General features: G+C 37.1%; 1 protein-coding gene across 1 annotated transcript in view; it reads right to left on the reverse strand.

The window, feature by feature from the left end:
• The window catches only part of BAZ1B (bromodomain adjacent to zinc finger domain 1B), a 73,717-nt gene that overhangs the window by 44,036 nt on the left and 6,292 nt on the right, over positions 1 to 23,389 (reverse strand). Inside the window, exons 2-6 of the mRNA XM_070567738.1 lie at positions 20,796 to 20,912; positions 17,202 to 17,346; positions 9,819 to 10,020; positions 7,292 to 7,413; positions 4,946 to 5,143 (exon numbers count right to left, since the gene is read on the reverse strand). Of these exons, the coding sequence (XP_070423839.1) occupies positions 4,946 to 5,143; positions 7,292 to 7,413; positions 9,819 to 10,020; positions 17,202 to 17,346; positions 20,796 to 20,912 (784 nt within the window). The remainder of the gene's footprint in view (positions 1 to 4,945; positions 5,144 to 7,291; positions 7,414 to 9,818; positions 10,021 to 17,201; positions 17,347 to 20,795; positions 20,913 to 23,389) is intronic.

Consider the following 23,389-nt stretch of genomic DNA (forward strand, 5'->3'; position numbering starts at 1 on the left):
ATCATCTCAGCATAGGGCATACTGGGCAGTCACAGCCAAATGGGAGCCGGCATGGCTGGACTCAGGGGGATCTGAAAAAGTATAAAACCACTTATGTGCTAAGGGTCTCCCCCCTCCCCCATTCAGCATAAGTAATCTACTAGAGTAGAGGGAGAAAAGAATGGGTATCTGAAATAGCAGCATTATAGTTTTTTGGCAAAGGCCCTTCCTAACCGCTAAACAGGAAAAAATTATTTATGAACGTCTCAGCAACATAAGAGGCTGTAAGAAAAAGTGTACACAATTCTGTACTTGTTCCCTGTCATCTGGAACAAACCACCACCACAAATAAGGAAATCTAATAAACAAGATAAAAATGAAGAAACTTTATTTATAGCAGCTCATTTAGATGCTAAATTTAACTTAATAGTAAGCAGCCAGAAACCTAAATTAGAAAACTATGGCAGTTTATATTCTGATTCTCATTTCACTCTTCTCATTCACGCAAAAAACCGTATTAGGAGTTTCAAGGCAACACACACATTCACATAGCAGGCTTATCTCAATCTCTAGATGCCTTTATCAGCAAATTTGTGAAATGTGTTACTATAAACTATTTTTAAGTGACTTGAAAATTAATGTAATTTATTTTTAAAAGTACTTCTGCTCTAGTCTCTAACTCATAAACTTCAAGAGCCAAAATTTATTTAAAGAAAAATCTTAGGGCTACGAATACTTACTTGAAACATCAGTTATTAGGAGAGATAAGAAACATCTTTTAAAATATATAATTAATATCACTAGTAATGAGACAAAATTACATCATATGCCTTTTGATATGACTCACTAAGAAGAATACAACATTAATTCTGTGCTATTTCTACCAAAAATTCATAGCCTGAAACTAATCATGAGGAAACAAATCCAAATTGAGGAGCATTATACGAAATAATTGGCTTGTATTCCTAAGAAACGTCAAAGTTTTTGAAAGATAAAGAAAAGCTACGGGACTGTTCCAGATTAGAGGAGACTGAAGAGACATAAGTAAATATAATACATGATTCTACATAGGATTCTTTTAAAATGAAAATAAATTTTTTTTGGCTAAAAGGATGCTATTAGGACAAGTGGCCAAAGTTGAGAAAGAACTGTAGATGAGAGGGGCTGGCCCCGTGGCCGAGCGGTTAAGTTCGCGCGCTCCGCTGCAGGCGGCCCAGTGTTTCGTTGGTTCGAATCCTGGGCGCGGACATGACACTGCTCATCAAACCATGCTGAGGCAGCGTCCCACATGCCACAACTAGAAGGACCCACAACAAAGAATATACAACTATGTACCGGGGGGTTTTGGGGAGGAAAAAATTTAAAAAAATCTTTAAAAAAATAAAAAAGAACTGTAGATGAGATAATAGTACTCTTTTAATGTTAATTTCCTGACTTTAATAACTATACTACAGTTATGCTGGAAAATATCTTTGTCTTTAGGAAACACATATTCAAGTATTTTGTAAGAGGGCATCCTGCCTTACAGGCTACCCTCAAATGGCTCAGAAAAAAATAATTTGTGTTTGTAAAGAGAGAAAATAATAAAACAAATGTGGTATTGATAACATTTGAGGAAATCTACTTGAAGGGTACACGGAAATTCTTTATTTTGTCAACTTTTCTGTATGAAATTATTTCAAAATAAAATGTTTCTTAAATGTAGTAAGAACTATATTAAATCAGTCCAAATCACTTCAGGATTCCAAATATCTTAAAAAGCGTTATTTTTTTGTTACGCCTCTATCCACAAGCTTCCCTACTAGGATACACCAATCCAAAATAAGAGTTCAGACATTACAGATAGACTAACAAAACTCTAGAGCTGCGATGTATCACAAGAAGCAAATGAGCTCAGATGGCTGATTTCAGCTTAGACGACAGTTACGAATCACCCAACTGCCTTCTAAATCATTCTTCCAAGTCATTAAGGCCTACAAAAAATTATGTTACCCCTAAACTGTCAGTTGCTTTTTTCTCCTCAATGAATAGAACTTCTTAAAGAAATGAATTCAAAACAACAAAAAAAATGAATTCACTAGACATGCACCTGTTATACTTACGCTAAACAGCACAGGATACAAAATGAGTAAGATGGTTCTTATTCTCAAGTAATTCATTTTCTAGAGTTTACAAGACCACAAACACACGCTCAGCATCACACTAGACCGTCCTCAGATGACACTCCAAACTTCTATTATCTCTAAATAATCTTCCCATCTAAGCTCTCCCCATCAGTCCTTTACTAAAAGTATTACTCAGACCTTGCTTCCTCTCTCCAGGTCTCATCTCTCTCTGCAGTAGTTGTACTCAACAGCCTAGCAGAACATTTATTTCTATAAAAACCAAAGAGAAGACAAAGAGAAAAAAAAATTTTTTTAACTTATTGCCTTTGGGATAGGCGGATCAATGTGATCAACTCTAATCCTCAAGGCACTATTCAAAATTTCCTTTACATGAGGATATAATCCAAAGCCATGTTTTATGGTCTGCTTATCTGTGCCTTTATTATATTCTGTCCTGGCTGAGATGCCAAAAGTTCTTTAAGAAAACCGATTTAAAAAAAAAAGAAAGAAAAAAGAAAACTAATTTTACGAAATGGAAAAATACAATTTTTATGCAAAACTCAGGAGACAAAAATCAGTGAAATGTCAAATAGTATTAGGGAATAAGCAACTATTCTTTAAGGTTGGGAAAATAAATAAAAAGATAAGTATACTCCCTTAATGTTGTAAACTGGTCCTTTACCTGAGTCTCAATTTCTCTAAGTAGAGTCACTGCCTTCTCACAGCAGTTTAGTCTAAACAAGCTTGCACTTCCCAGCCTCAATCTGAATCACAGCCAGATTTCAGTAATATTTTCAGCCCTCATCAGAAAATTTGAGAGTAGCTAATTTCTTCAGCAATCACAAGATATAAGTTTCTGGAATTCTAGATTCTGGCTCCTACAAAAAGTGTGGATCAGCTTTTTTGTTCTAATAAACTCCAAAGACCTTTTACCCATAAATAATGCTCAGTCTTTTCTTTCATATTATTCATATACTGGAATCACTAAACTAAAACACAAAAAAGACAGATGTCATATTTAAAAACAGGAAAACATTTAAGGACTCATATGATCCAATGGTCTAAAAATCCATTCAGAGATGATTTTATACAGGATTCTCATAAAAGATAGTAATCTCATGTTATAACCACCAAAAGCCATATCACAGTTCCAAAATTCTACAGCAATGAAATAACGATGAATTACAATTTCTGCTCAGTAAATAAAAATATTTAAGAAAAAATTTAGGTCCACTAGAGTTCCATGGAAAATTCAGTTCTGATCTAGAAAAAGTCAACTAATTCCTAAATTTTCCTTTTCATGCAAATAATAAAAATCTAAAGAGCATAATGGAAGATAATGCTTGATCATGCTGGTCTAGAATAAGAAAACAAGCGAAACGCTGAACTATGGTTGGAAGTCTTTATCAATGTTGGGAGAGAGAAAATTATTTCTTCATATACTTTTGTCAGCAAAATCAAACTAAGATAACTAAGGTAATTCAGTTTTATGACTCAAGATGTCCTTTGTTTTACACAATTAAAAGGAAAGAGGGGCGGGGCTGGCCAGGTGGCACAGCAGTTAAGTGCACACATTCCACTTCAGCAGCCTAGAGTTCGCTGGTTCGGATCCCAGGTGTGGACAGGGCACAGCTTGGCAAGCCATGCTGTGGTAGGCGTCCCACATAAAAACCAGAGGAAGATGGGCACGGATGTTATTAGCTCAGGGCCAGTCTTCCTCAGCAAAAAGAGCAGGATTGGCAGCAGATGTTAGCTCAGGGCTAATCTTCCTCAAAAAAAAAAAAAGAAAAAGAAAAAGGAAGGGGGGAAAAAGAAATCCTAGAACTCAGACTTAGTTTCAATCAATCAGCAGCCCTCGCCCATTCTGACCAAGAGACCAAGAGAAAAACATCAGTATGCAAATAAGTAAATTTAGCAACAAAGGAAGCATAAATACTCTCAAAACCTACATAAAAAATCTTACTGGAGAAACACTGAGATGGAAAACACAATCAGAAATCCAAGGCCAGGGGCCGGCCCGGTGGCGCAGCAGTTAAGTTCGCACGTTCCACTTCTCAGCAGCCCGGGGTTCGCCGGTTTGGATCCCGGGTGCGGACATGGCACTGCTTGGCACGCCATGCTGTGGTAGGCATCCCACGTATAAAGTAGAGGAAGATGGGCACGATGTTAGCTCAGGGCCAGGCTTCCTCAGCCAAAAAGAGGAGGACTGGCAGTAGTCAGCTCAGGGCTAATCTTCCTCAAAAAAAAAAAAAAGAAAGAAAAGAAAAGAAAAGAAATCCAGGGCTAATGCCTTGGCTTTTGTCATTCAGTTTCTGCTGGTTCTAATTAGGCTAGCCTCAGTTTCCCCATCTGGAAAATAAGATACAACTTCACAAGAATGTTTTGAAGATCAAATGAGATGATTAAAGAAAAACACACATCTCAAAAGGGAAATGCTAGATTTTTTACTAACCTATGCTAAAAAGTAGTACTTATTCCAAGTCCTTTTGGTCATCTTATCTGATATACAAAATCAGTTTTCATTTTTGGAAATCAATTTACAAAATATTTTTTGTACTTATACCATACCTCATTCCAAGGAGGAACTGGGGCAAAAAAGCAAATGTATGTAGTTTGTTTTTTAATTATGCAACCAGAGTAAAAAATAAATTGAACTAGGGGAGATAATCAATGTGGCCTCTCCCCTACCAACCCCACATCACAACCTAGATGAAATAGATATATCTGAAAATTTTTTAATTCATTACCTAACATTAGAGTTCCAAATCTGCTATAAATCTAATACTATCAGAGTCATCTGAGAAAATAAATGCATCTAACAGTGTTCTACCCTGCTGTCCAAAAACTAATAGTGATCTTACCTTGTATGGATCAAGTAAAAAGTCACTGAACTTGCTAGGCAAGGAATATTTCTTCACCAATTCATCTTCTACCACCCAAGGTGCATTTTCACCAGTACCAGCCCGTAACGCATTATGCCGTATAAAGTACCGAAGTATCTCCTTATTTGGTGGGCGTTCTGTACGAATCAAGCTGTCTGCTGGCACATTACTGATGATCTAGGTTAACAAATATAAATAAGTCACCATGGGATAAAACGCAATTAACCAATGAGAACAAAGATTTATGTTCTCTCCAGAAAAAGTATAATGCAATCTATAAAATAAGGCTACAAACTAGATGGAAGAAAAAGTAGACTAATTTTCAGAGACAGAATGTTAAAGATATCGCTAGGCAATTTGTCAATACGTATCAAAGTCCTAAAAATGTGAATACCCCTTGAACCAGCAAGTCATCTTATTAAGAATTTACAAGTAAATGGACAATCATCATCAAGTGTTTATAAAAGCAAAAAAACAAAGGAAGGGAAAACTACATAAAGGTACATCAATAAGGGATTCATTTTTTAAATTAAAATAAATTCATAAAATGAACACTAAGCAGACGTGGGAGAAAAATGTTTCTCAATCAGGACAAACTTATCAGAATCTAGGGTGCTAATAAAAGGCAGGTGCTTGGGCCTCATCCCAAACTTACTGAAACAGAACCCCTGGAGGTAGAGCATGGGAATCTACATTTTCAATAAACTCCCCTGGCGACTATCATACATGCTACACCCTGAGAATATTGTTTGCAAGAAAATTTAATAACATTACAGATGCTTACCATACATCTGAAATGTAAACAAAAAAAGCAAGTTACAAAAGAGTACATACATTATTCCTTCCTTTAAAAGTCACTTAAAAGCTAACCACCATTAACCACATCTATATTCACCCAATTGTCATCTCTGAGTACGGGGTTAGACATATCTTTTTTCTTATTTGTATTTTCTATCTTCCTATAAACTATATTTACTACCTGTGTACAAAGCAATTTACACTCATCAATAAGAATGCGAATTCCCACTAAGAATAAGAATTCCCATAATTAGGGAAGTAGTTGAGATTCCCCAGCAATAATGTTTTAACTAGCTACCTTGCTGAATGGGAGGTAAGAAACTTAGTGAAAAACTGTATTTAACATCCAATTTTCAAATATAAAGAAATCCTAAAAATCCAGCCACATCTTCAGATCACTAACTATAAAACAAGTAAGTCAAAATGGAATAAGACTAGTCAACATTCTGAGGTGGGGGAAAAAACCACCACCCTGAAGAGGCAAAACATCTGAGTTATAATCCTTCCCAACCTCATTTACTAAATTAGGAACTTTGATAGAATTATTAAATTTCTCAGGCCTTAGCTGTTTCTTCTATAAACCAGTTAAACACGAAGAAGTGCTGCTGCTTTCCACACCCAGCCTCCTATCCCGCTTCTTTCTAATTCTAAGATTTCACACATACAGGTATATGAGTACCTGGAAGTACGCCCTACTTCATGGAAGCAAAGATGCTATTAATGAAAGACATTATTATATGCACCACTAAGAGAAAAATTTTTGCCAACTGATTTTAAGATATATTCTGATTCTGGACGTGTTAAAAAATATGAAAGATGAACATCTTAGAATCAATAAAACATAACACTGAGTTATTTCAAGGGTATTTACTATCTTAGATTATTAGCTCCACAGATTCCTTGTAAAAGCACTGGTTAGAGTTGACTCAGTTTATGAGTTTAATTATATTACAAACTGCGCTATTTTTTTTTTTTTAAGAGTTTATTTTTCCTTCTTCTCCCCAAAGCCCCCCAGTACATAGTTGTATATATTTTTAGTTGTGGATCCTTCTAGTTGTGGCATGCGGGCTGCCACCTCAGCATGGCGCAACGAGCCGTGCAAGGTCTGCGCCCAGGATTCGAACTTGCGAAACCCCCGGCCGCCGAAGCAGAGCACGTGAACTTAACCACTCAGACATGGGGCCGGACCCACAAACTGCTCTACTTTAAACTGAGAAGAGGTATTTCCTCAGGAAGTCCATAACTACTGGGAACAGATTCTTATTTTTCAAAAAACTGAGTTTGAAGCTTAAATGCAAATTACTTACACTCTAATGATTCTTAATAAAAAGAAAAAAAGCATGCTATCTCCTAGGAAAGAAAATACAGTTTAACTTAAAGTCATAATTACTAAGACTCAGAATTTGTTGTAAAAACATTCATTTACATTTTTGTTTAGCACATTTTCTCTGAGAAAATTAGCCCCAGGATATTTTCTTAAACAACATCTACTACATGTAAGAGGCGTAATATAAAGTGCCGACTAACCTTATCCTCATTTTGTAGTTTCACATCATATTTGTGAGGCAGAAATTTTGGAGGAGCCCATTTTCTTTCTCCTTTTTTTAATGAAGTAGGGAGTTTCCGTGGAGATCTACGTGCTCTGTCATCTAGTCAAATCAATAGAAAATTAGTGAGAAAAAAAATAATTCTTTTTATTCTATCTATTCATTCATTAACACCAATCTTATTGAACATCTATCCTGCACCAGGCACTGAGTGATGGGGCACCAAGATGAATCATAAAGTTCTTACCTCAAACAGATAAAGTCTATGGGAGGAGTGAACAATAATTATAATATAATGTGGTAAATACTAAAATAGAGGTTGGTACAGAAAAATAATATGAAAGCAGAGAGAAGCAACATCTAACTTAATCTGGAAGATAGGCAGGAAAGGCCTAGAAAGAATAACTTATTCAAGTCATTATACAATGTAATGAGGTATGGGTGAATATGATCTAGAGTATGGTAAAAAAATAAAATAAAATAAAATAAAAATCAGACTAAAGAAGTAGGGGCCAAATTATAAACAACCTTGTATACGGTTTAAAGAGACTAGAATTTGTCTTATGGACAGTAGAGAAACAAAAGACTTTTGGTCTAACTGACTAGATGTACATTTCAGAAAGATCACTAGTGTGAAAAAGGGAAGAACACTTTCAGCAGTTAGAAAACAAATAAAAAAAGGTGAGACTGAAGATAAGGAAATCAGAAGAGGCAACACTAACATCTGAATTAATATAACTGGAACGGAGAAGAGTCAAGGTATTTAGAAGACAGTAACCAACTGGATGTGGAAATGTCACAGGTTTCCAAGTTTCCTGCCTTAGAGACCTAGCAGATGATTGTGTCGTTAACTGAGTAAGAGAATGGTGAAAGAATAGGAGGGCTCTTGTTTACTTGCTTGGGGAGACAACACAAAGAGTGAGATGATCAATTTAGCTTTACATGTTAAATTTGAATTGCTTGGGACATACAAGTGAGAACTAGCTGAAAGTTAAGAAAGTAAACTCATCTCGGCTTGGGAATCATCAGCCTACACACAGATTAAGAGTTTAAACTACGGGCATGAATGAAATAGAACAGCACATGTGTACTAAAAAAAGAAGGAGGCGGCAGAACAAAACTCTGAAAGAAAGCAAGGTCACCTGGTGAGAAAATATTTTGTATACGGTACTAGAATTTGTCTATCATATTTCTATGGAAATTCTAATCAAGTTTCCCCTGAAAACATTCAGAGGACATCATACCATTAATTCTTTAGCCTGCCAGCACTCTTTCCACATACTAACAATAACATTATGTCCCAGTAATTAAAACCTTAACTATGGCACCTAACACTCCAAAAAGACCAAAGCCTCAAACTAGGGGTTCCTGGTACACAATGCTTAAGGCATATAAGTAACAACTCTAACACATCACTGGCATTCCAATGATCTGATTTTAGAAGAAAAGAAGTGTCAAAAGACATCATCAGCCAACACCTAACCAAAACATTTATTGACCTCAAGTCTCGGGAATTACAAGTCATGCACATATAAAAAACTTCAGTATCAAAAAGAAGGAAGAGAGAAACTGAAAAACATAGACATTAGCATTCATAATACAGAGTGGGAAACAAAACCGAAGCATCAACAACTGGGGTGGGCTAGCTACAACAAAGTCTCTGAAGTTTCCTTGGGACCAGATAAGGACGTCCCTCTAAAAACCATCTGCACATCCAAAACATCTGGAGAAATACAAAACAGAATGAAGGACAGCATAACATTCCAATTCAAACTCTGTAACAGTTTAATAATTAAGTAAAATTATCTGATCCTCTAACAGTCATGAGAAGGGGGGTCAATATACACAAACCCTTTGAGCACTCACATTTTGAGACCGAAGGAATCTATGCTATTCCTTACTTACACAGACTTTTTTAAAAAAATGAAGGCCTCAGAAGCTGAATAAATTTCCCACTGGGGAATGTCTAAGTTCTTCAACTTTCAAAACATTATTGTTAGAGTCTCCAGGTCCCTAAAAATTACTTTTAGACATCACAAGTTTCAGAATTCTAGCAGTTCCCATATGAGAGGGACTTGAGTTAAAGAATATCAATAAAAGGAAATATCTTAAAACGACCACATGGGCGTGCATTGCCAAGAGAAACAGAGATTAGAATTTGGCCCTCCTACTCTGAAACCTCCCTCCACACATATATACATATTTCCAACTTAAAAAGAAAAATAAAGTAAACTTTCTTTGCCATCTTGAGTAGCTAGGTATGTACACAGAGATTTCTAAGTAACTAGAGGAAATGACTTCCCAGTGGTCTTAACTGTGTAGGGAGATCTAAGTCTTGATTCATTTTGTGGATATTTTAGTTGTTTTCTGCATCATAAATGAACAAAAGCATGTCTATCTACAAAACTCAATTACAAATTTAGTCGCTAGAGAACTCAAAAAGATTTGTGTATAACAAAATAAACAGACTTGCATAACTCACTACGGAGAGCTAGCATCATACATACTAAGACTCTCTCTCCTTCCTTCATCCTCTTTCACAATTGCCTCCTTCTTCTGATGGTCCTGAGCGATTTGGCTAGAATTCTCTTTGTCACTTGAGGGAGAATCACAGGCACCATCAGATTTCTTCTCAGCGGCCTCTTCATCCACTTTCTCCAAAGGATGAATCTTCACAATCCTCACCTTGAGCATTTTTTCTTTCCCAACCTATAAAGGAGATAGTAGAGAGAATCAAAGATAATAGATAAGAACTAGAAACCTAAAGATGATGTTTAAAATACATTATCTGGTAGACATTCCACTTTACCTAACAAAAACTCACTAAAGCCATAATGTAGACAAGTAGTGACCTATTTCCAACTTTATTTCTCAGACTTATGGGTTGACTCTCAAAAAGTAAAATGAGGGAGCAAGCCTAGTGGCGTAACAGTTAAGTTCACGCGCTCCGTTCCGGCGACCCAGGGTTCACAGGTTCAGATCCTGGGCGTGGACCTAGCACCACTCATCAAGCCACACTGTGGTGGCATCCCACATAAAATAGAGGAAGATTGGCACAGATGTTAGCTCAGCAACAATCTTGATCAAGCAAAAGGAGGAAGACTGGCAACAGACGTTAGCTCAAAGTCAATGTTCTTCACAAAAAAATAATAATAAAATCACAATCTAGTTCATAATTCCTATACCAATGTACTAAGGCCAAACAGCAACCACTGCACAAACCTGAGATGTTCAAGAATTTCCATTTTTAAAAACATCAACCATACACATAAATATCTGTTGAAAAGACTACCTTTTCTTCACTTAATTACTTTTCCACTTCTATCAAAAATCAGTAGGGGCCGGGCCCATGGCCGAGTGGTTTAAGTCACGTGCTCTGCTTCGGTAGCCCAGGGTTTCACTGGTTCGGATCCTGGTCGTGAACATGGCATTGCCCGTCAGGCCATGCTGAGGCGGCATCCCACATGCCACAACTAGAAGGACCCACAACTAAAATATACAACTATGTACTAGGGGGATTTGGGGAGAAAAAGCAGAAAAACAAATTAGTAGTGTGTGTGTATATGTATGTACATACACATGTGAGTCTTTTTCTGGATGCTATTCTGTTCCACTGATCTGTTTATCTTTACAACAATTTCATACCATCTTAACACTTTAAAATAAGGCTCAAAATCAGAAAGTATTAGGCCTCTAACTCTGTTGTTCTTTTTCCTTTTTTTTGGTAAAGATTTTTTTATTTTTCCTCTTTTTTTCCTCCCAAAGCCCCCTGGTACAAAGTTGTGTATTTTTACTCGTGGGTCCTTCTAGTTGCGGCATGTGGGATGCCGCCTCAGCATGGCTTTACTAGAGGTGCCATGTCCATGCCCAGGATCCGAACCAGCGAAACCCTGGACTGCTGAAGCAGAGCACGCAAACTTAACCACTCAGCCACGGGGCCAGCCCCGTGTTGTTCTTTTTCTAAGTTGTTTTGGCTGGATTCTTTGCATTTCCAAATGAATTTTACAATCAGCTTGGCAATTCCTACGAAAAATTTTACTGCAATTGTATTGAATCTATACATCAACTTGGGAAGAGATGACATCTTAATATTTTTTCTGACTCATGAACAAGGTATATTTCTCCATTATTTAAGGTCTTTAATTTCTCTCAGCAATGTTTTATAATTTTTAGTGTATAGGTCTTGCATCTTTTGTCAGATTTACTATAGAGTGTTTCATATATTTTGATGTTAATGTAAATAGTATTGATCTGTTGAAATTTGAATTACAAACTGTTTATTGCTAACATGTAGAAATACAAATTGGTTTTTGTATATTTATCTTGTATCCTGCCACTACACTAAAGTCACTTAGTTCTAGTAAGTATTATGGTAGAGTCCATGAAATTTTCTACATAGACAATCATGTTGTCTGCAAATAAAGAAAATTTTACTTCTTCCTTTCCAATTAGGATGCCTTTTCTTTTTCTTGACATACTACGCTGGCTAGAACTTCCAATACAATGCCAAATAGAGCGGGAGAGGAAACATTCAGTCTTCTACCATTAGGTATGATGTTAGCTGGAGGTTTTTCTCTAAATATCCTTTATCAGGTTGAAGTTTCTTTCTCTTCGCAGTTTCCAGAGAGTTTTCATTAGGAATTGATGTTGGATTTTGTCGAATGCTTTTTGTGTGTAAATTGAGATGCCTATACGGCTTTTCTTCTTATTTATCAATAAGGAGAATTACAAATTTAAAACAACCCTGCATTCCTAGGATAAACCCCACTTCATCACAATGTATTGTCCTTTTAATATAGTGTTGGATTTCATTTGCTAAAATTTTAATCCATGTTTACAAGGAAGTTTTGTGAAAAGACTTTTTTTCCTAGTCTGTAGTTTTTTCTTGTAACGTGCTTGTATGGTGTTAGTATCAGGGTAATGTCAACCTCATAAAATGAGTTGCAAGGAATTCTCTCCTCTTCTATTTTCTGGAAAAGTATTTATAGAATTGGTACTATTTCTTCCCAAAATGTTTGGTAGAATTCACCAGCGAAGACAACTGGGCCTGGAGTTTTCTTCGTGGGATGATTTTAAATACAAATTCAATCTCTTTAATAGATATAGGGCTATTAAGGTTTCTATTTTGTTTTGAGTGGGCTTTGGCAGTTTGTGTCTTTCAAGGAATTTGTCTATTTCATTAAGCTGTCAAGTTTACTGGTATAAAGGTATTCATAATATTCCCTTATTATCCTGCCAATATCTGTAGACTCTGTAATGATATCACCTCTCTAATTCTTCATACTGGTTAATCTGTGTCTTCTGTTTTTTTCCTGAGTTTGCCGAGAGGCTTATAAATTTTATTGATCTTTTCAAATTACCAGCTTTTGGTTTCACTGATTTTCTCTACGGTTTTCCCATTTTCTATTTTATTGATTTCCGCTCTGATCTTAGTAATTCCTTTCTTCTTCTGTTTCCTTTAGATTTAATTTGTTCTCCTTTTTCTTATTTCTTAAGGTAGAAGACAAGATCAATGATTTAAGATCTTTCTAGTGGTGAGTGCTACACATTTCTCTTAAGCACTACTGTAAGCAGCATCTCACAAACTCTTAATTATATTGTGTTCTCATTTTCATTCAATTCAAAATATTTTCTAATTTCCCTTTTGATTTCTTCTTTATGAGTAAGTTAAAGGAATGTTGCTTAATTTCCAATCATGCGCAGTTTCCAGATACGTTATTGATTTCTAATTTAATTCCATTTTGGTCAGAGTATATACTTTCTATGACTTAAACTCTGTTAATTTATTGACTTTTTTTATGACCAGAGTATGGTCTCCCTCGGTAAATTATGCACTTGAAAGGAATGTGTATTCTGCAGTTATTACATGGAATGTTTTGGGGTTTTTTTTTTGAGGAAGATTAGCCCTGAGCTAACATCTACTGCCAATCCTCCTCTTTTTGCTGAGGAAGACCGGCCCTGGGCTAACATCCGTGCCCATCTTCCTCTACTTTATATGTGGGACACCTACCACTGCATGGCTTTTGCCAAGCGGTGCCACGTCCACACCCAGGATCCGAACCGGCGAACCCCGGACCGCCGAGAAGCAGAATGTGCGAACTTAACCACTGTACCACAGGGCTGGCCCAGGAACGTTTTATGAATAACAATTAGGTCAAGCTGGTTGATGATGTCACTCAAGTTTTCTATATTCTTGCTGACTTTCTGTCCACTTTTTCTCTCAGGGAGAAGGGTGGGGTGTTGAAATTTCCAACTATAATTGTGATTTGACTATTTCTTCTTGTAGTTCTGTCCATTTTTGTTCCATATATTTTGAAGCTCTCATTAGTAAATGCATAAACATTAAGAAGTGCTATGTCCTCTTAATAAACTGACCCCTTTGTCATTATGAAATGCTTTTTTATCCATGGTAATATTCTTTGCCCTGAAATCTACTTTGATACTTATATAGTCACTCCAAAATGATTTCCTTCAACTAATGTTAGGACGGTATCTCTTTCTCCATCCTTTTACTATCATCCTATTTGTGTCTTTCTTACAGGCAGCAGTTTTGCTTTTTTATCCAATCTGACAATCCCTACCTTTTAACTAAAATGTTTAGATCATTTATATTAAATGTAATTATAGATAACAGTTAGGTGTATTTGCTTTCTATTCAGCTTCATCAAAACTAAAATCTTCTGTACTTCAAAAGACATTGTTAAGAGAAGGAAAACACACGCTTTATACTGGAAGAAAAAACAAAAGCGTATTTTGAATAAGGGATTTGTATCCAGAATATATAAAGAACTCTCAAAACTGAAAAACATGAAAACAAGCCAATTTAAAAAGGATGAAGGGGTTGGCCTGGTGGCGCAGCAGTTAAGTTCCCATGTTCCGCTTCAGCAGCCCAGGGATCACCAGTTCGGATCCCGGGTACAGACATGGCACCGCTTGTCAAGCCATGCTGTGGTAGGCATCCCACATATAAAGTAGAGGAAGATGGGCACAGATGTCAGCTCAGGGCCAGTCTTTCTCAGCAAACAGAGGAGGATTGGCAGCAGTTAGCTCAGGGCTAATCTTCCTCAAAACAAACAAACAAAAGAGATGAAGATTAAAACAGACACTGCAAAGAAAATATGAATAAATGGATAGCAAGAAGCACACAAAAAGATGCTCAACATTATTAGTTATTAAAAAGAGTAAATACTCAAGAATAAAATCCTTAGTCAAAGAGTATGTGCATATCAACTGTATTCAGTAAAGCCAAAGTTTTTACCAAAATAGTTAGCAGTGAATGAGCAGTAGTACATTCTTGTCAAAACTTAGTGTTATTTTGACTTTTTCATATTTACTAATCTGACATGTACAAAATGATCTCACTATGGTTTTGATTTGATTTTCAGGATTACTAATGAATTTAAACATCTTTTTACATGTTTATGGGCATATCTCCCGAATCTCGTTCTCCCTTCCTCAAACCTTTCATCTTCCACCTTGCAAAGGTGTGCAGAGTATTTTCCTTTTGCTCCAAATCTATCTCCATTCTTCTCTGCCTTGCTCTGTGCTTAAATAGGCTGACCTCTATGGACTACATCAAAAGGCTCCCTTCCGGCCCAGTGGTGTAGTAGCCAAGTTCGCATGCTCCACTTTGGTGGCCTGGGGTTCACATGTTCAAATCCTGGGCACAGACCTTGCACCACTCATCAAGCCATGCAGAGGCAGCATCCCACATAGAAGAACTAGAAGGACGTACAACTAGGATACACAACTATGTACTGGGAGAAAAAAAAAAGGAAGACTAGCAACAGACGTCAGCTCAGGGCCAATCTTCCTCACCAAAGGGCTCCCCTGTCCTCTAGATTTGAGTGAGTTTAGCCCATAGGAAGTATCAGCAAAAGATGAGACAGTGGAAGAAAAGTGACACTGGGGTATTTATTCCCCTATCTCCTAGCAGGTTGGTTATATGTTACTACCACGTATTCTTCTACAACTACACTACTCTCTTCTAGCTCCAATATCTACACCTTCCCCTTGTTCCCTTGGGGTCTAGAAGTAGTCAAGTCTCTCCACTGTTGACAGCCAGAGAGTACTTAACCCTTCCTTGTTAGTTTTCCTTGACCTAGATCAGATGTTGTCTGTTATCTAGAGTCCCTTTATTAAACTCAATTCAATTACACCATTTGAATATGCCATCTGTTTCCTGCCAGGATGCTGAGTGATATAAAGTGTGTGATTAAAACCCACTGGTGATCCCACAGACATCACAAATACAAAAAGAAGTTGCTAGCAGATACAGGGAGTCAAAGTAAATTAAGAAAATAAGACAGACTTTGGAACCAGACAAAGGACAAAAGTTTGAATCCTTGTCCCATCACTTACTGGCTATTGTTGGGCTACATAAGCCATATCCCTCCCTCTTTTGTCTTGCCAGCTTGTTTTTTTTTTTTTTAGTGAGGAATATTGGCCCTGAGCTAACACCTGTGCCAATCTTCCACTATTTTGCATGTGGGATGCTGCCACAGTATGGCTTGATGAGCAGTGTGTAGGTCCGCATACAGGATCCGAACCCACAAACCCCAGGCCATGGAAGCAGAGCATGCAAACTTAACCACTACGCCAGCGCCAGCTTGCCTCTTTTGAGGCTTAAAAAAACAAAGGCAGTATTCACTTTCTCAGCCTCCTTACTGCTAAGAGTGGTTATATAAGCCATGGTCTTGCCAATAACATGTAAAAGACAAAGGAGGGTGGGGGAGAATATGCTCCTGGTAAAGAGTTTCTTACTATGCTTAGATAAGCATTTCCTCACTCTGAATACAATTCACAACCAAGAGGCAACAAAGCTAAGGACCAGACCGAACACACTGAGAAGAGCAGAGCAGAAAGGCAGAAAGACACAGAGTCTAGGTCCTTGACAGTATTATTCGGCCTCTATACCAAACTTGGAATTACTTGCCCCTAAGACTTATTATGTGAGATAATCAAATGTCTTAATTGCTTAAGTTGATGCTACTCAAAGTGTTGTCTCCAGAGTGTTAGCATCACCACCCCAGGAACTCATTAGAACTGCAAACTAATTTTAGGCCCTACCCTAGACTTTCTGAACCAAAGTCTCAGGGTATGGGGCCCAACAACGTGTATCGCAAGCCCTCTAAATGATTTTATTTAAGCTAAAGTTTGAGAAGTACTTGCCACTGTTAGTCAGCTATTTCATTATACACAGCTGAAATCACTCAGAACTAACACATTATATCAACCTGAACAAGCTATCTAAATATCTTACTGTTTACTACCTCAACTTTCCTGTGCAGATTCTGCAAGACATTATGTAAAGCGACTAGCCCAATATCCAGCACACACAGATATTTAACAAATATTAGCACCCTTCCTCCTGAATCTTACTTTAAGCTTTCAAAGGATTACATACGGACTGCTTTAATGTTAGCTATCACTTTAGTAACAGTTATCCTTGAGTTACCTGGGCTAGAAAATTAAAAAACAAATTTAAGAAGAAAAAGAAAAAAGTCAACTCGCTCACTATTACAGTGAAACTTTTGCTTGTTGGTACCATAGATTTGGATTAAATAAATCTGAAAGTCTTTTAAACAAAGTATGAAAAAAATTACCAAACAAAAAAAAGCCAAGATAGCAGAGAGTTATCAAAAAGGGACAAAACAGGGAAAACAAGGGTGCAATGGTACACAGTGTAACAAATATCATCGTATTAAACATTTCCAATAATGAATATGGTTCAAAAGTTTGGTCCTCATAATATTTGATATTAAGTAAAGCCATCTTCATATACAACACAATTTTACACACACAGAAACACATTCTGTAATCTATGTTGGAAGCTCCAATCCTGACATATAGTTAGTGAGTCAAATAACATTAATAAAAAAGGCGTTTACCTCAAAGTCACACTCTTCTCCCACAGCATATTTGGTCATGATCTCCAACCAAGCAGTATCTACTAACTTTTCTAAGGAAGCTGTGTTATGGTGAACCATTTCCAGAACAAGTTTCTCATACCAGGCAGGGAACTCCTCCTTCAAACTAAACAAATATGTTATTAGTTATCAAGAAAATGCAGAAAAACCTATCCAGAGATTTACCCCAAGTCAATTTAAACATTTCTCTAGCAAATGTATGCAAGGCACTGGGGAATAAAAAGATTAAAAACCATGTGGTACACAGGAAAAAGAACGAACTTTTAAATAGCTTTGTCAAACTGACCTATCCAAGTTAATTTTCTCATCTATAAAGTGAAAATAATAGTCACATCATTAGTAAGGCTGCACATTTTCTCATTAGTTTGTTTTCGCAGTAGACTTCCCTTTTTAGGTATGAATTATTTATTCATATCCTTTGCCCATTTTTCGGTTAGGAGACCAGAACTTGATTATATTTGTGTTACGTCTCAATCAATAACATGCTTTCACATGCACTCATTCAAATAGTTCTCACAATGTCTTGTGAGATGCCTAGAATTTTCATTTTGTGGGTAAGGAAAATAAAGTAGGAAGGGTTAACATGTTGGAACCATGACTTGAACACCAAAGCCCTTGCAAAGTAAAAGAATGAAGTACCACTTTCCACCAATTAAACTAGCCAAAAAGAATTTTAATTATCACACTCAATATGAGCAAGTGATTAGTGCAAAGTAGCATACACACACTGCTTGGTAGCCTGTTTCAAGTCTTTTGGAAGGCAGTCCGACAACAATTATCAAAACCGTCAATGGGCACAAAGATATTCACTGCTGGATTCTTGACGGTAGCAGAAAATGGGAAGCAACCTAAACAGATAGTTGTTAGAGATTCAATTCTGACCAGATAGTTTAATATTTGTGTTGTGGGGCAGAGGAGAGGATCAGGCACAAGAACATTCATCGAATGCAAGTATTAGGTTTATTGTCATATTACAATATTCTCAATCACTCTCTGTAGGTTTCATAACTACAGATGTTCCTTTAACTGATTGCTAGACTTAAAATCTTATCATACTCCCTTACAATTAATTAACATACCAAGTTATCTGCTATTCCCCAGTCACAGTCAAGAAGCTTCTAGTCTCCCTGCCTTTATTAAGGCTGTTACCTTTGTCTTCCCCTCACTGTCCTCCTTCCCAGCCTAATCATACTTCCAAGATGCCCTCAGACTTCCTTAATTCCATTAGGCCTTTCTTGGCCCCTATAAATTCACTCTCTCTTTCTATTAAGCCTCCCAATCACTCAGGTTTAAAACTCCATTGTCTGTGGTATTTCCGGGGAGTGATGTTGGACAATGATATTCAGATTCTTTTACTAACTCTGTACTGTTTACATTCTTTAACAGATATTCATTGCTGTTATAATCAGAAAAAAAGATTTCTACTTTGAATAAAAATTGTAAAACCTCAGTCTTTTTCAATAATTGCTCCCATCACCTCCTATATCATTAGGTATCAAATCACATAAAGCATTCCCCAAGTGTGTTCTTCAGAACTCCCCTTCAATGTAATGGATTCTAAGGCCAAATAAGTTTGAAACCCACAAGATTAAACCATGCTAAAGTTTCTTTACTATAAGTCTTCTGAAAATCTTTAATACGCTTATGTGTATTATGACTTTTCAAGAACAAAGTTTGCAGTGGTTTTCCAAAGTTATGGCCAAAAATTCTCTCTTCAGAAAGGATGAGAGAACCCATCTCATTCTTTCTATTCCTAACAATGCCATGATTCCCTACCTGAATACTCTCTTAGCTAGCCTACACAGACTTCCCACTTGCCTCTTCCCTTTCTAACTTATCCTACACACTGCTTCCAGATTCATCTTCTCAAAGCCCAATGCCAATCAATGAAACTGTCATATGCGCCTCTCCTGTTCAAAAATTATTGCTGTCCTCTCACTGTTTACTGAATTAAATACAAAAGTCTCAGCTTGTCTTCTATAATTTGGCACAAACTATCTTCGAGCAGCACCTTCTTCATGAAATCCCATGAAGTTTTCCCAAACAACCCCAGGTTAGTCTCTCTAGCCTCTAAATTCCCACTGTACTTTATCTCTTCATGTGCAGTAAAGCAATTTATTTTCACTTTGAAACCAAATTCTCTTATTTGTTCCTAACAGTTTTCACTTGATTCTCTCTAGGTTTTTCAGGTATATAATCATATTACGTGCAACAATAACTGACCTCCTCCTTACTACTCTTTATACTCTTTATTAGTTGTAGGTTAATGGCTATTATCTTTTATTTGCACAGAATTTTCACACACATATCCTTCTGTCCCAAAAAGACACCCAGAGAAGGTAGTGTAATCTCTATTTGGAAAGAACAAACAGTTAGTGCTTATGCAGTACAGAGGATTATTCCTAGGCACTATAACCAATTCAAGCATAAGCCAAATATGAGACCTGCCCTCAAGAAGTTGACAGGCCACCACAAGGGTCAGCAACAGCCCATGGGCCAAATCCAGTCTGCCATCAGTTTGTGCAAATAAAATTTTATTGGAACACAGTCACTCCCACTTGTTTATGTATTATCTATGGCTGTTTTCACTGTACAACCTCAGTTAAATAGCTGAGACAGAAACCACATGGCCCAAACTCTGAAACATTTACTAACTAGCACTTTACAGAAAACGTTGGCCAACCCCTGGTCTAGTATACTAAACAAGGCATACACATAAATAACACTAATCCAAAATGGAACGATGTAAGTGACCCAGGCCAAGGAGAAACAGGCAGCAGGTTAACAGTCTTGACTAATTATTAGTCAGTGATGGAGCCATTACTAGAACTCAGGTCTCAAGTGAACCTAGAGCTGTTACACTAGACAAACAGCAGAACAGTATTAGATTACTAAATTGTATGCTCTCTGCTTATCTGCTAACAAGACAAGTCAATGAGAAGTCCACAGAAAAAGCTTCTATTCCAAATTCCCCAGAGTACTGTTTTATCATCCCTAGTTTCTACTTACCTTTTGCATGCTCCTACTGCACAAATTTTGAATGTTTTCTTTGAGAGAATATCCAGACAAGTAAGCACTTTGAACACAGGATTTTTTCAAAGACCTCATTCAACCACCCGACTTAGATAAACTGTCCTCAAACCGTGTATTTATTTTTGATAGCTGCTGTAAATACTGTCCTAAATTTCAAACGACCACAAAATAAAGAAAACTTTCTGCTAATTTGCTGCCTCCATATTACTGCTAGATTATACCAGGTTCCTTTGCTTAGAACCACATCTCCAGAGTATTTACAAGGTAAAAGTACAGAGCAAGAATACTCAAAAGCCTGGAAAATGCCTAAATGATTATACATACAACTATATATTCCAAACACTCTGTTACTAGCAAAATATCACTAGGCAAAGGCACTCAGACACCAATACATTATACTAATGTAATGTATTCCAATTTACGCCCCACAAATTTAAACATAAATTTTGCTTTATGGTTAACATTCCCCCTTTCCTAATAAGGTGAGGACAGTGGTAGAAGGGCAATGCTGCCATTACTTACAGTTCAGCAACTTCCTGTTCCTCCTCCCAGGCCTCCTTGTGTGTTAGCTGACTGCTTCCGGTACTCTTACACGTCCAAATGCGCTCACTGTATCTTTCCAAGCGGGCTTCATACTCTCTGTTAACAGTGGCTCAGGAAAACAATATTCAAGAAACAGAGACAACCAATCCATATCCATAAAATACTTATATATATATAAATAAAACTACAGTATCTTTTCTATAATGTATGGATGGCATGAGAATATAAAATTGAAATCAGATTCTCTAAACGAGATGATTAAGACTAAAGTACGATTAGAATGGTCTGTCTTGTTTTACAAATAAAATGTTAATATTTTAGTACAAACGTGATTTCTTCAATTCACTCAAGTTTCATTTCACGAGACTTACACAGTACCAAAAATTTGTAAGGAAAAATAAAGGCAAAACACAACACAAGTCATGAGGAATGAGAAGCTAAGGTATGTGAAATCACTACAGGCGTCAGATGGCCAGCAAGTTTAGGATCAGGTCCGCTGTGAGAGGAGATGACTAGTCCACAGTCTACAGGCGGTTTGGAATAACCTCGCGCATATGCTCTGATCCAGTTACTAAAAGCCTTCCGGTCTACCTTGGAAACACATGTTGATTCGTAAGGTTTAAAAAACAAATTCCAAGGGCCGGCCCCAAGGCATAGTGATTAATTTTGGCGCGCTCCGCCTCAACGGCCCAGTTCCCGGGTTCAGGTTCTGGGCCATGCTGACCCCCAAATAAAATGGAGAAGACCGGCACAGATGTTAGCTCAGGGCTAATCTTCCTCAACAAAAAAATAAATAAATAAATGCCATAAAGTCTTAAAATAATTTTGATATAATAATATTGATCCAGTCTTTATATTGTCTCCAATAATACTACATTCACAAGTCATTTACCAGTCATTGTTCAGTCTTCATGAGGGAGATAGAAGAAGAGATCCTATAAGTTAGTGCCAGGTATATGGTAACCTTCCACACATCTCAACTGGAATTCACTACCAGCAAGCCACATTCAAATTCAAGTGACAAGTAACTAATTTGCTTTTATGCACAGCAACAGATGCTATGCAAGAAAATAAACTAACACCACAAATAGAGAATTAGCTGCCAATCTCTGTACTTTCCAAGTGACACTTTGTACAGTGGTTGAGGGCCAGCCCGGTGGTTAAGTTCGTACATTTCGCTTCAGTGACCCCTGGTTCGTCAGGTTGGATCCAGGGTGCGGACCTATGCGCCGCTTGTCAAGCCATGCTGTGTCAGGAGTCCCACGTAAAATAGAGGAAGATGGGCACGGATGTTAACTTAGGGCCAGTCTCCCTCAGCAAAAAGAGGAGGATTGGCAGCCGATGTTAGCTCAGGGCTAATCTTCCTCAAAACAAACAGAATATAGTGGTTGAACTAAAAGTATTCAAACAGCTCCCTCTGGAATATTACCTCACAACTAAACAAGTAATTCATTTTTAATATATGGAGATTCTTGGTTTTCCAGGGTTATCATCAGTGAAAAGACAAACGACAAGGACAAATCCACAGGTAATCCAAAACAGCAGTTTTAGCCAATAGTATAAGCACCTTCCCTGACTACATCACTCTCCAGATCTGCCAAAACCAAAGCAGTGAGTCTATTTCATTACCAGGGGTGGTATTAATATTTAAATGATTCAACAAAAGAGAGTATAAATAAAAACCAGGAGTCAGACTTCCATCCAAAGCTATGTAAATCCAATCACTGAAAATTTATAAAAACCTATAGAGAGAGAAAAGGAAACAGTATGGCTTCCGGAGGGATATTATCATAACTAACCAACAACATGGATTCCTTTTCTCCTTTTGTTTGTCTGTTTGCACTGGAGGAGGGGAGGTAAAATAAAGACAATGAAAGAATCAGTACATGGATTTATTAAAACATTCAAAAGCTTGATAACATTGTAATACATTATTTAGCTACACTGAAGAAATTCACTGTGTAGTCAGAGAGAATGTGAGATTAGCAAAGATGTCCTAAAGAGAGAACATTAAGTTCTTACTATTAGCTGTTATTTTAAAAAATAGGAATAAGATGCCCAGTCTATTCCCCTCATACCTAGACCCATATAGCCAACAACATACAAGACAGGTAGCACCTGGATGCCTCAGTGATACCTCACATCCAACTTTTTATAAACTCTACTCTTATTATCCCTCCCCCCTCCCAAACTTGCTCCTTAACAGATATTTCCAACCTCACTGAATGGCCCTAGTGCCCAAGTCAGAAATCAGAGTCATCTTCATCTCTTCAGTCCCTAACTGCAACCATCTATGTTTTCCTCAATTCAGTCCTTCCACTCCAATAACAGATCCTAAATCCAGCCTCGGATTCTCATTTCTCACTCAGTCATAAGATTTTAGAACATTTTAATTGGCAACATTGGTAATTCCTGTCTTCTCTAGTCCTTTGTGCTACTCACCCTAGCATCCTTTTTCCTCAATTTTGTTTGTTTTTAAACCCATTTCTTCTTTTGAGTACCTAAAAATCTCATTTGCCCTCAGGCCTCCTGAAATACAAATATGTTCACAGGGAAGCAATCCTCTGGCTCCC

The sequence above is a fragment of the Equus przewalskii genome, chromosome 12, assembly GCF_037783145.1.
Source record: "Equus przewalskii isolate Varuska chromosome 12, EquPr2, whole genome shotgun sequence".
Classification (NCBI taxonomy): Eukaryota; Metazoa; Chordata; class Mammalia; order Perissodactyla; family Equidae; genus Equus; species Equus przewalskii.